Source organism: Staurois parvus, unplaced genomic scaffold, assembly GCF_062004578.1.
Source record: "Staurois parvus isolate SC_StPar_1 unplaced genomic scaffold, SC_StPar_1.0 ptg000034l, whole genome shotgun sequence".
Classification (NCBI taxonomy): Eukaryota; Metazoa; Chordata; class Amphibia; order Anura; family Ranidae; genus Staurois; species Staurois parvus.
This window is the reverse complement of record NW_028317830.1, coordinates 3,289,566-3,303,447: the sequence shown is the minus strand read 5'-3', so window position 1 is coordinate 3,303,447 and position 13,882 is coordinate 3,289,566. Positions and strand designations below refer to the sequence as shown.

Sequence of the window (13,882 nt, the reverse complement as noted above, 5' to 3'; positions counted from 1 at the left end):
CCCGTGACTGGCCAAATGAGTGAAGTGTGCGGTGATTCTAAGATCGACGGCACTCATCTGCATGTCATACTGACTGACAGTATTATTTCTCTTCCCCAGCAGACTCCAAGGGCATTTAAATTAAAGGTACAGTGTTCTGCACTAATATAAAGGCTCTCTGAAGCCTAGAAACACCCTTTTTTAAGTTAAATTCACAGCGAATATATTCGACTCGAATAGAATATTGTCCACGAATTCGCCGAATCAGTCGAATCGAATTTTTGAATACTTCGCTCATCTCTAGTCATAAGGAAGACATGACAATGCATTGGAAGGAGAAACCACCTCAAGGAGGAAGGAGGCTTTAAGATAACTTTGTCCTTGTGCAACAGTTGGAAGGGCTCCTCACAGGCTAAGGCTGCTATCTCAGAGACCCTCCACATAGAGGTGATAGTAACAAGAATGGCCACCTGGCAAATTAAATCAGACAAGGGAATATCCCTGATAGATCCAAAGGGCAGCTTCTAAAGAGCTAAAAGAACCAGATGAAGACCCCATGGAGAAACAGTGAAGTGTGAAAGGTGAGTGAGACAACTTGTACAAAAGCCTTAGATAGTGAGTTAGAAGCCAATGGCCTATAAAACAATACAGCCAAGGCTGATATTTCCCCTTTATTAGTACTTAAAGCCATGTGCTGATTCAGACCAGACTGACAGAAAGACAGGATGAGTTCTCTGGAGTATTTCTTAGGAGAAATTTCCTTTTCTGAAGACTGAGAATGTTCATTTGACAACTTTCCACTCCAAGAATGTGGATGTACACAGGGCTGGAATATGCAGTTCAAGCCATGAAAAAAATCATGTCTGTTTCCCGTTCCACATCTTTGGAGAAAAGGACTTCCTTGACTCCAGTACTGAGTTGGAAACTCCAAACCCCAGGGAGAGCATGGCCTTACAGTCAGATGCTGACAAAATGTTGAGTTGCAACAGTCTGGATCAAAAGTAGACATATGGCATTGCCTCAAAAGGGAAATCTTTTCACCCCCAAATAATCATGCAGGCACAAAGTGAGACAGAAGTTGGTTCCAGGGTAGGAAAATCCTGGACTGGGTATAACAGGTCAAAGCACTCTAGTTTGTGAGAAGGTTCCAGCAATGACTTTCATAGGCTGAGGATTAAACCAAAGCTTTGCAGAATCTGCATCATCCACTGGATGTTAGCTGACAGGGATAGGGAGGACTGATCCTTTACCGGGAGATCATCCAGGAATCCCACAACATGAATCCCCAGAACACAGAGCAGAGCTCAGACTGGGGCAAGCGCCTTTGTGAAAACCCGGAGGAACCAAGGACAAGCCAAAGTGATGAGAGACAAAGGGGTGATGCTGATCGTCCATTGCAGAACTCAGATAGCATTGATGATCTCTTTTTTACCAGCGTCCAATCACCTGAAGGCAGATGCATAATACCCAGTGCAACAACTAAAGATCCATGTCCTGTACCATACGACTAACACCTTCCCTTGCTAATCATTGTTATACAAATGTTTTGTGAACTAGAAGTAGATATTATATATATGTGAATTTTACGGTATCCCTTCAATAATTCAGTACAATAAGGCTATAAATAGCATAAAGATTCACTATTCCCCAAAATGTGTAAAAACTGTGAATATAAATGCTAATACCAATATTCCCAAAAGTATATATCACACAAATATATATATAAAAAAAAATTCAAAATGCAACAGTCCAAAAATAGATAAAGAAATAAAACTAAATAATTTATAAAAAGTCACTCTGTGCCAACTTCAATCATCAATTTTCAAATTCAAATCAGAAAAAACCACAGCGCCCAGGACCAATCTATTAACAAACAATTTTAAGTGAAATGCTGCTGTGCATAGGTACATAAACCAAAACAAATATTCCAATATAAACCAGCGCAAAACACAATTAATAAATAATAAATAAATCTAAAATAATTTTAATTAATAAATAATAAATAATTAATTTATTGAAAATTATTATTAATTAATTATTAATTAATTTGAAAATTATTTTAGATTTATTTATTATTTATTAATTGTGTTTTGCGCTGGTTTATATTGGAATCTTCAAATTCAGCCTTTCAATGGCTCAAAGAAATGTCAACATAAAAAGAAAAATCACGTAGTGCATTATCTTAAATAAAATATAAATGAAACAGATGTGATAAACGCAAACCACCATGCGTGATCACAAATAGTGAAAAAAGTGAAAGTGTCAAAATAGTGCCAGTGAATCAATCCAGTGAAAAATATGCATCCAAAAACAGCATGTGAAACACTGTGTCCACTTCTATGGTGTAAGGAGTGAATACCCTTACCAAAAATATGTGAATAATATGCCTTTACACCTCCCAGCGAGGGTATTATCACAAATCCTGCTTCAACCAAAGGATGATCACAGCCTCATGGATCAGATCAAGACGTCATCCAGATATAGCAGCTTCAAAGTATAACCATGAATCTCCACCAATCCACGGATTCCCACCACGTATAGAAGAACTCATAGTGTAAACCCGCATATACAATTTAAATGACTTTATTGAATATGCTTACATCATGATTCCTCTTTTATCAGAATATCCAAACCTCTCAGAGATCCCTGGTTCCTCCACATGGACTTCTATGAGGTTTTACCAGATTGTAAAATGGCCACCAGATCACTTCCAGTTCCTCTATGCGTCTGACATCACTTCCCTTGACATGTTTCGTCACCTGACTTAATCATAAGAGATCGTAAGAGATCATAAGAGAATTTGTGATAATACCCTCGCTGGGAGGTGGAAAGGCATATTATTCACATATTTTGGTAACGGTATTCACTCCTTACACCATAGATGTGGACACAATGTTTCACATGTTGTTTTTGGATGCATATTTTTCACTGGATTGATTCACTGGCACTATTTTGACACTTTCACTTTTTTCACTATTTCTGATCACACATGGTGGTTTGCGTTTATCGCATCTGTTTCATTTATATTTTATTTAAGATAATGCACTATGTGATTTTTCTTTTTATGTTGACGTTTCTTTGAGCCACTGAAAGGCTGAATTTGAAGATTGATGATTGAAGTTGGCACAGAGTGACTTTTTATAAATTATTTAATTTTATTTCTTATCTATTTTTGGACTGTTACATTTTGAATTTTTTTTTTTATATATATATTTGTGTGATATATACTTTTGGGAATATTGGTATTAGCATATTTATATTCATAGAAGTAGACATTGACAGTCACATGTACAGTATAGGAGACATCACATATTTCCAAAAACAGTCTTTATAAAAATAAATCTTACCTTTCTGGTATATGGGCCCAATAGTTATATTTTTCACATTATTGTCCACCGAAGCAGATCTCATAGCCGGACAACTCTAAAACCAAAAATAAAGAGTCATCAAATTGTTACCCAGAAACAATAATAGAGATGTTCTGTTTGTCGATCTAATTAGTTTCGTATTACTATATGCATAGAAAAGAGATTACTCTTCTAAATGAAGTAAAATGTTACTGTTTCTAAGCTCATCAATAGAGATGAGCGAATCGAAGTATCCGAAGTGGAATTCGAGTCGAATATCGGAAAAATTTCGATTCGTGCCGAATCCGAAAAATAGCCTAATTCGGACGCGCAAATCGAAATTTTTCAGAAAATGGCGGCTGACATGTGCGGCGACGGAGCGGGGATGTCTGGGAAGGCGCGCAGACAAGGCGCGCTGACCCATAATGCATTCCTCAACGACATGTGATCGCATCAGCCAATCAGCAGCCAGCCAGCCAGCACTGTGTAATGGTCGAGCTATAAATAGCGGCCATTTTGGAATTCTTCATTTGCCTGCAGTCATTGAACAGAGGCAGACCGCTCTGTACTAGGGACAGGGACAGAGTTAGGGCCACAGAAACGATACTTGGGGACAGAGAAAAGTTACTTAGGGACAGAGAACCATTACTCAGGGACACAGAATTGTTAATGAGGGCCACAGAATCGTTACTTAGGGACAAAGAAACGCTAGTTAGGGCCACAGAATTCATACTCAGGGACAGACAGAATTGTTACTGAGTGCCAGAGAATTGTTACTTAGGGCCACAGAAACGTTATTAGGGCCACAGAATTGTTACTCAGGGACAGACAGAATTGTTACTGAGTGCCAGAGAATTGTTACTCAGGGACAGACAGAATTGTTACGGAGTGCCAGAGAATTGTTACTTAGGGCCACAGAAACTTTAGTTAGGGCCACAGAATTGTTACTCGCACAGACACAGAATTGTTACTCGCACAGACACAGAATTGTTACTGAGGGCCACAGAACTGTTACTTAGGGCCACAGAATTGTTACTCGCACAGACACAGAATTGTTACTCAGGGCCACAGAACTGTTACTGAGGGCCACAGAACTGTTACTTAGGGCCACAGAATTGTTACTCGCACAGACACAGAATTGTTACTCGCACAGACACAGAACTGTTACTGAGGGCCACAGAACTGTTACTTAGGGCCACAGAATTGTTACTCGCACAGACACAGAATTGTTACTTGCACAGACACAGAATTGTTACTGAGGGCCACAGAACTGTTACTTAGGGCCACAGAATTGTTACTCACACAGACACAGAATTGTTACTCAGGGCCACAGAACTGTTACTGAGGGCCACAGAATTGTTACTCGCACAGACACAGAATTGTTACTCGCACAGACACAGAACTGTTACTGAGGGCCACAGAACTGATACTTAGGGCCACAGAATTGTTACTCGCACAGACACAGAATTGTTACTCAGGGCCACAGAACTGTTACTGAGGGCCACAGAACTGTTACTTAGGGCCACAGAATTGTTACTCGCACAGACACAGAATTGTTACTCGCACAGACACAGAACTGTTACTGAGGGCCACAGAACTGTTACTTAGGGCCACATAATTGTTACTCGCACAGACACAGAATTGTTACTCAGGGACACAGAATTGTTACTGAGGGCTACAGAACCGTTACTTAGGGCCACATAAACGTTAATCAGGGACACAGAATTGTTACTGAGGGCCACAGAACCGTTACTTGGGGCCACAGAAACGTTAATCAGGGACACAGAATTGTTACTGAGGGCCACAGAACCGTTACTTGGGGCCACAGAAACGTTAATCAGGGACACAGAATTGTTACTGAGGGCCACAGAACTGTTACTTAGGGCCACAGAATTGTTACTCGCACAGAAACAGAATTGTTACTCAGGGCCACAGAACTGTTACTGAGGGCCACAGAACTGTTACTTAGGGCCACAGAATTGTTACTCGCACAGACACAGAATTGTTACTGAGGGCCACAGAACTGTTACTTAGGGCCACAGAATTGTTACTCGCACAGACACAGAATTGTTACTCAGGGCCACAGAACTGTTACTGAGGGCCACAGAACTGTTACTTAGGGCCACAGAATTGTTACTCGCACAGACACAGAATTGTTACTCGCACAGACACAGAATTGTTACTGAGGGCCACAGAACTGTTACTTAGGGCCACAGAATTGTTACTCGCACAGACACAGAATTGTTACTCAGGGCCACAGAACTGTTACTGAGGGCCACAGAACTGTTACTTAGGGCCACAGAATTGTTACTCGCACAGACACAGAATTGTTACTCGCACAGACACAGAACTGTTACTGAGGGCCACATAACTGTTACTTAGGGCCACAGAATTGTTACTCGCACAGACACAGAATTGTTACTCAGGGACACAGAATTGTTACTGAGGGCCACAGAACCGTTACTTAGGGCCACATAAACGTTAATCAGGGACACAGAATTGTTACTGAGGGCCACAGAACCGTTACTTGGGGCCACAGAAACGTTAATCAGGGACACAGAATTGTTACTGAGGGCCACAGAACCGTTACTTGGGGCCACAGAAACGTTAATCAGGGACACAGAATTGTTACTGAGGGCCACAGAACTGTTACTTAGGGCCACAGAATTGTTACTCGCACAGACACAGAATTGTTACTCAGGGACACAGAATTGTTACTGAGGGCCACAGAACCGTTACTTAGGGCCACATAAACGTTAATCAGGGACACAGAATTGTTACTGAGGGCCACAGAACCGTTACTTGGGGCCACAGAATTGTTACTCAGGGCCACAGAACTGTTACTGAGGGCCACAGAACTGTTACTTAGGGCCACAGAATTGTTACTCGCACAGACACAGAATTGTTACTCGCACAGACACAGAATTGTTACTGAGGGCCACAGAACTGTTACTTAGGGCCACAGAATTGTTACTCGCACAGACACAGAATTGTTACTCAGGGACACAGAATTGTTACTGAGGGCCACAGAACCGTTACTTAGGGCCACATAAACGTTAATCAGGGACACAGAATTGTTACTGAGGGCCACAGAACCGTTACTTGGGGCCACAGAAACGTTAATCAGGGACGCAGAATTGTTACTGAGGGCCACAGAACTGTTACTTAGGGCCACAGAATTGTTACTCGCACAGACACAGAATTGTTACTCGCACAGACACAGAACTGTTACTGAGGGCCACAGAACTGTTACTTAGGGCCACAGAATTGTTACTCGCACAGACACAGAATTGTTACTCAGGGACACAGAATTGTTACTCAGGGACACATAATCGTTGAATTAAAGAGTATCTCAGACAACATGCAGAGGAGTGGCAGAGGAGGCAATGTTTTAGGAGCGAGCAGACGTGGCAGCAGAGGAAGGGGTCGAGGCAGCACTATTCGCAGCCAGAGGCCAGTGCTCCCGGTGTCATCCAGCGGTCGTGTCTCCACCGACAACCCTGCCGTCATTGATTGGTTGGCTCGGTCGTCTTCCTCTTCCCAGGTCACCTCTGACACCTACAGCCAACGGTCGGTGGGTACATCAGACACAACTGTTAGTTGGCATGGCCCGGGAGCAAGCCCACTGAAATCACATGTCCTCTACCTGCCCCTGTCCTTTGCTGTTCCCTCACCAAGCGAAGTATCGCATGCTGTGGGCTCAGCCCCACTGTACAGTGAGGAAGAGCTAACAGAGGGCGGTCAGGAACGGGGGGAGACATCCGCCTTTTCAGCAGCCAGGCGAACAAGTACTGGCGAGGAGAGTGGCTCGGTAGCCGGTCTAGAGACAGGTCTGTCTCCTGACCCACACGCAGCCGAGGGGGCTAGTAGTGAGGCGGAGACCGTACTTGATGATGAGGAGGTTGATCGCACTTGGCTGCCTCGTCGTCATCAGGCAATTTCTTCCGCATCATCAGGAGAAGAGGGTGCCAGCTTGGCAGCGAGCGAAACAGTCGGTGGGTTGCCCAGGAGGCAGCAGGGTCGCATCAGTGTCAGTGGAGCCAAACGTCCACGGAGTAGAGCACCAGCTCCACTGCAACCTACCACCACGGCCAGTAGTGGTGCCGGTGTGCACGGAGGAAGTAGCAGTCAGCCAGTGAGGAGTAGCGGGGGCAAAGTTTCCTACTCGGTGGTGTGGCAATTTTTCGTAAAGCCGCCCGAGGAAGTAAACGTAGCCGTCTGTCGACTATGTGGCCAGAAAGTCAAGCGTGGCCAGGGGGCCCATGTTGGGACTACAGCGTTGCGTCAGCATATGCAGCGTCACCATTCGGTGGCCTGGGAAAACCGTGATAAAGATACGGCGGTTCTGCCTGCCCCAGCCCCCGCTCCATCACCCGCTCCGTTACTTGCTCCGTCACCCGACGTCGTCAATCACCCTCTATCAGCCAGTCAAGGCTCCAACACCTCTGCTGAGGGGAGTTGTCGCTCGTTGGCATCTTCCGCTCGTTCAGATGCTCCTTCTCCTGCTACTCCTCTTCACGGATTCCGTCAACAGTCTTTCTTGGAATCCGTTTCCAAGAGACAACAGTTTGCGAGCACGCACCCGACGGTGCAAAAGCTGAACGTCCTCCTGTCCAAGTTGCTGGTGCTGCAGTCCCTCCCTTTCCAACTGGTGGACTCAGCACCTTTCCGAGAAATGATGGCTTGTGCCGCGCCGCGGTGGAGAGTGCCAAGCCGTCATTTCTTCGCCATAAAGGCAGTGCCAGCCCTGCATTCACATGTAGAAGAGATGGTGGGCCAGTCTTTGAGCATGTCGGTCTCTGCCAAAGTGCACGGCAGCGCCGACGTGTGGAGCTGTAACTACGGTCAGGGACAGTACATGTCATTTACGGCCCACTGGGTGAACGTGGTGCCGGCACAGCCGCACCAGCAACTTGGACAGGTCACACCGCTTTTGCCTCCACGTTTGCACGTCCTTGGTCCAGCAAACATGTCCGCCTCTACCACCTCTTTTTCCGCCGTGTCCTCAGCCGCCACCCCCGTGCCAAGTCCCATTACCCGACCGGCATATCACATGTGCAGGGCGCAACGGTGTCACGCTGTGCTGCACCTGGTATGCCTTGGCGAACGTAGTCACACAGGGGAGGAACTTCTGAGTGTAATGAACAGAGAAATCGAAATATGGCTGTCTCCGCGCAAACTGAAAATCGGAACCATGTTGACCGACAACGGAAAGAACATGTTGTCTGCTCTGCGTCAAGGAAGGTTGTGCCATGCGCCATGCATGGCTCACGTGTTCAATCTGGTTGTCAAGCGGTTCCTAAAATCCACCATCCCACTGCAAGACATCCTTAAAATGTCACGTAAACTGTGCATGCATTTCAGCCATTCCTACACCGCAAAGAACACCCTCATTGAGCTGCAGCGGCAGAACGGAATTCCACAGCATCGCCTGATCTGCGACGTTGCAACAAGGTGGAATTCAACCCTACACATGTTAGACCGCCTTTACGAGCAGCGAAAGGCCATCACCGATTTCCTGATGTTACAAGCGGATAAAGGTACTCCCCTGTGTAACTTCGATGTCAGCCATTGGCAGCTCATGCGTGACACCTGCCGCTTGCTCAGGCCCTTTGAGGAGGCCACGCTATTCGTGAGTCGGCAGGTCTATGGGATGAACGACGTCATTCCTCTGTTGCACGTCCTGGAACAAATGCTGTTAACAATGGCTGGTCAGGGTGCGGTAGACGTGGCGCACAGATCTCAACGCCACATGACCCCTGTGGGGCCAGGACAGGAAGAAGAGGAGGAGGTAGAGGAGGACATTTGTGCTCAGGAATTATTGAGTGAAATGGGTGGTTTTTCCACTCAGCGGACAGGAGTGGAGGAGCAGGAGCATCTGGTAGAGGAGGAGGAGGAGGAGACAGAGGACCCAGACGCACCGTGGCAGTATGCTGTGGAGATGGAGGCAGGGAGTCCCTCGCATTCCTTGGCGTAAATGGCCCATAGCATGCTCGGTTGCTTGCGTAGCGACAGCCGAATAATAACCATCAGACAGAGGGATGACTTTTGGCTGTCCACCTTGTTGGACCCTCGCTATCGTTCCAAAATGGTGGCCTTTTTCACACCTGCTGAGAGGGAGGCCAAAATTACGTACTATAAAAACCACCTATGTAGTCAGTTGGTCTCTGCCTTTGTGCGCCAACGTCCATCCTCAGACACTGTGGGCCCTGTGCGCTCGCGTTCCGCTGCCATGGCAGCAGGGGAGGGGTGGGGTGGTAGGAGCAGTGGCAGCTCCACCAGCAGCGGCTGCCTCAGTCTGCAGTCGATGATGAGTAGCTTTCTTCACCAGCGCAGTGAGGAAACTACTAACCAGCCGCAGCAGCAGCAGCAGCATCAGGTGGACCTGGAGCAGGAGCTCAAACAACAGGCTTGGGCCTACTTGGACAGCACCCTGCCAACCGAGGTAGACAATCCCCTTGACTACTGGGCAACGAAACTTGACCTTTGGCCCCAACTAGCTGAATTTGCCCTTGAAAGGCTGTCATGCCCGGCCAGTAGCGTGGCATCGGAGCGCGTGTTTAGTGCGGCAGGAGGTATTGTAACTCCGCGGAGGACACGACTGTCCACCCAAAGTGTGGAGAGACTCACGTTTGTGAAAATGAATCAGGCGTGGATTAGTCTGGATTTCAAACCACCAGTTCCTGATACAACTGACTAAATCCGCCATGAATCATGCCCCTGCCATGTGCCACTTTCAGGTCTCCTCACACATTGCTGTTGTGTTGAATTTTTTGACATAGGGTGCTGGCAGATTACAGGCCTCCCATAGCTGCTGCCAGGCCCCTAATCTGCCATGGGCCCCTATATACCACCTCCTCATGCTGCTGCCAAGTCCAGAGTCTCTCATGGGTCCCTGTACGGCCTCCCATTGCTGCTGTTTCCATCGCCACACTCTGCCATGTGCCACATTCAGGTCTCTTCACACTGCTGTTGTGTTGAATTTTTTGACATAGGGTGCTGGCTGATTACGGGCCTCCCATAGCTGCTGCCAGGCCCCTAATCTGCCATGGGCCCCTATATACCGCCTCCTCATGCTGCTGCCAAGTCCAGAGTCTCTCATGGGTCCCTGTACGGCCTCCCATTGCTGCTGTTTCCATCGCCACACTCTGCCATGTGCCACATTCAGGTCTCTTCACACTGCTGTTGTGTTGAATTTTTTGACATAGGGTGCTGGCTGATTACGGGCCTCCCATAGCTGCTGCCAGGCCCCTAATCTGCCATGGGTCCCTATATACCGCCTCCTCATGCTGCTGCCAAGTCCAGAGTCTCTCATGGGTCCCTGTACGGCCTCCCATTGCTGCTGTTTCCATCGCCACACTCTGCCATGTGCCACATTCAGGTCTCTTCACACTGCTGTTGTGTTGAATTTTTTGACATAGGGTGCTGGCAGATTACGGGCCTCCCATAGCTGCTGCCAGGCCCCTAATCTGCCATGGGCCCCTATATACCGCCTCCTCATGCTGCTGCCAAGTCCAGAGTCTCTCATGGGTCCCTGTACGGCCTCCCATTGCTGCTGTTTCCATCGCCACACTCTGCCATGTGCCACTTTCAGGTCTCCTCACACACTGCTGTTGTGTTGAATTTTTTGACATAGGGTGCTGGCAGATTACGGGCCTCCCATAGCTGCTGCCAGGCCCCTAATCTGCCATGGGCCCCTATATACCGCCTCCTCATGCTGCTGCCAAGTCCAGAGTCTCTCATGGGTCCCTGTACGGCCTCCCATTGCTGCTGTTTCCATCGCCACACTCTGCCATGTGCCACTTTCAGGTCTCCTCACACACTGCTGTTGTGTTGAATTTTTTGACATAGGGTGCTGGCAGATTACGGGCCTCCCATAGCTGCTGCCAGGCCCCTAATCTGCCATGGGCCCCTATATACCGCCTCCTCATGCTGCTGCCAAGTCCAGAGTCTCTCATGGGTCCCTGTACGGCCTCCCATTGCTGCTGTTTCCATCGACACACTCTGCCATGTGCCACATTCAGGTCTCTTCACACTGCTGTTGTCTTGAATTTTTTGACATAGGGTGCTGGCTGATTACGGGCCTCCCATAGCTGCTGCCAGGCCCCTAATCTGCCATGGGCCCATATACCGCCTCCTCATGCTGCTGCCAGGTCCAGAGTCTCTCATGCCATGTGCCACTTTCAGGTCTCCTCACACGGCTGTTGTGTTGAATTTTTTGACATAGGGTGCTGGCCGATTACGGGCCTCCCATAGCTGCTGCCAGGCCCCTAATCTGCCATGGGCCCCCGTACCGACTCCTCATGCTGTGACGTTGCAACAAGGTGTAATTCAACCCTACATATGTTAGACCGCCTTTACGAACAGCGAAAGGCCATCACAGATTTCCTGATGTTAAAAGCGGATAAAGGTACTCCCTGTGTAACTTAGATGTCAGCCATTGGCAGCTCATGCGTAACACCTGCGCTTGCTCAGGCCCTTTGAGGAGGCCACGCTATTCGTGAGTCGGCAGGACTATGGGATGAACGAGGTCAAATCTGCCATGGGCCCCCGTACCGCCTGGTCACACTGCTGCTGAGCCCACAGTGTGACCTGGGTCCCTGTACGGCCTCCCATTGCTTCCACTCTGCCATGTGCCACTTTGAAATCTCCTCACACTCCTGCGGTTGTCCATTTTGTCATAGGTTGCTGGCAGATTAGCGGCCTCCCATAGGTGCCGCCAGGCCCCATATCGGCCAGGGGCCCCCGTACCTCCTGGTCACGCTGCTGCTGGTCCCACAGTGTGACCTGGGTCCCTGTACGGCCTCCCATTGCTTCCACTCTGCCATGTGCCACTTTGAGGTCTCCTCACACTCCTGTGCTTTTCCATTTTGTCATAGGTTGCTGGCAGATTAGCGGCCTTCCATAGGTGCCGCCAGGCCCCATATCGGCCAGGGGCCCCCGTACCTCCTGGTCACGCTGCTGCTGGGCCCACAGTGTGACCTGGGTCCCTGTACGGCCTCCCATTGCTTCCACTCTGCCATGTGCCACTTTGAGGTCTCCTTACACTCCTGCGGTTTTCCATTTTGTCATAGGTTGCTGGCAGATTACAGGCCTTCCATAGGTGCCGCCAGGCCCCATATCGGCCAGGGGCCCCCGTACCTCCTGGTCACGCTGCTGCTGGTCCCACAGTGTGACCTGGGTCCCTGTACGGCCTCCCATTGCTTCCACTCTGCCATGTGCCACTTTGAGGTCTCCTCACACTCCTGTGCTTTTCCATTTTGTCATAGGTTGCTGGCAGATTAGCGGCCTTCCATAGGTGCCGCCAGGCCCCATATCGGCCATGGGCCCCCGTACCTCCTGGTCACGCTGCTGCTGGGCCCACAGTGTGACCTGGGTCCCTGTACGGCCTCCCATTGCTTCCACTCTGCCATGTGCCACTTTGAGGTCTCCTTACACTCCTGCGGTTTTCCATTTTGTCATAGGTTGCTGGCAGATTACAGGCCTTCCATAGGTGCCGCCAGGCCCCATATCGGCCAGGGGCCCCCGTACCTCCTAGTCACGCTGCTGCTGAGCCCACAGTGTGACCTGGGTCCCTGTACGGCCTCCCATTGCTTCCACTCTGCCATGTGCCACTTTGAGGTCTCCTCACACTCCTGTGCTTTTCCATTTTGACATAGGTTGCTGGCAGATTAGCGGCCTTCCATAGGTGCCGCCAGGCCCCATATCGGCCAGGGGCCCCCGTACCTCCTGGTCACGCTGCTGCTGGGCCCACAGTGTGACCTAGGTCCCTGTACGGCCTCCCATTGCTTCCACTCTGCCATGTGCCACTTTGAGGTCTCCTTACACTCCTGCGGTTTTCCATTTTGTCATAGGTTGCTGGCAGATTACAGGCCTTCCATTGGTGCCGCCAGGCCCCATATCGGCCATGGGCCCCCGTACCGCCTGGTCACGCTGCTGCTGGTCCCACAGTGTGACCTGGGTCCCTGTACGGCCTCCCATTGCTTCCACTCTGCCATGTGCCACTTTGAAATCTCCTCACACTCCTGCGGTTGTCCATTTTGTTATAGGTTGCTGGCAGATTAGCGGCCTCCCAAAGGGGCCGCCAGGCCCCATATCGGCCAGGGGCCCCCGTACCTCCTGGTCACGCTGCTGCTGGGCCCACAGTGTGACCTAGGTCCCTGTACGGCCTCCCATTGCTTCCACTCTGCCATGTGCCACTTTGAGGTCTCCTTACACTCCTGCGGTTTTCCATTTTGTCATAGGTTGCTGGCAGATTACAGGCCTTCCATTGGTGCCGCCAGGCCCCATATCGGCCATGGGCCCCCGTACCGCCTGGTCACGCTGCTGCTGGTCCCACAGTGTGACCTGGGTCCCTGTACGGCCTCCCATTGCTTCCACTCTGCCATGTGCCACTTTGAAATCTCCTCACACTCCTGCGGTTGTCCATTTTGTCATAGGTTGCTGGCAGATTAGCGGCCTCCCATAGGTGCCGCCAGGCCCCATATCGGCCATGGGCCCCCGTACCGCCTGGTCACACTGCTGCTGGGCCCACAGTGTGACCTGGGTCCCTGTAC

The 13,882-nt window shown here is 49.3% G+C and overlaps 1 protein-coding gene across 1 annotated transcript in view; it reads right to left on the bottom strand.

Moving 5' to 3' along the window:
• The window catches only part of LOC149470710 (uromodulin-like), an 81,274-nt gene that overhangs the window by 12,767 nt on the left and 54,625 nt on the right, over nucleotides 1-13,882 (bottom strand). The window contains exon 14 of the mRNA XM_089661621.1: nucleotides 3,327-3,402. Coding sequence (XP_089517747.1) covers nucleotides 3,327-3,402 — 76 coding nt within the window. The remainder of the gene's footprint in view (nucleotides 1-3,326; nucleotides 3,403-13,882) is intronic.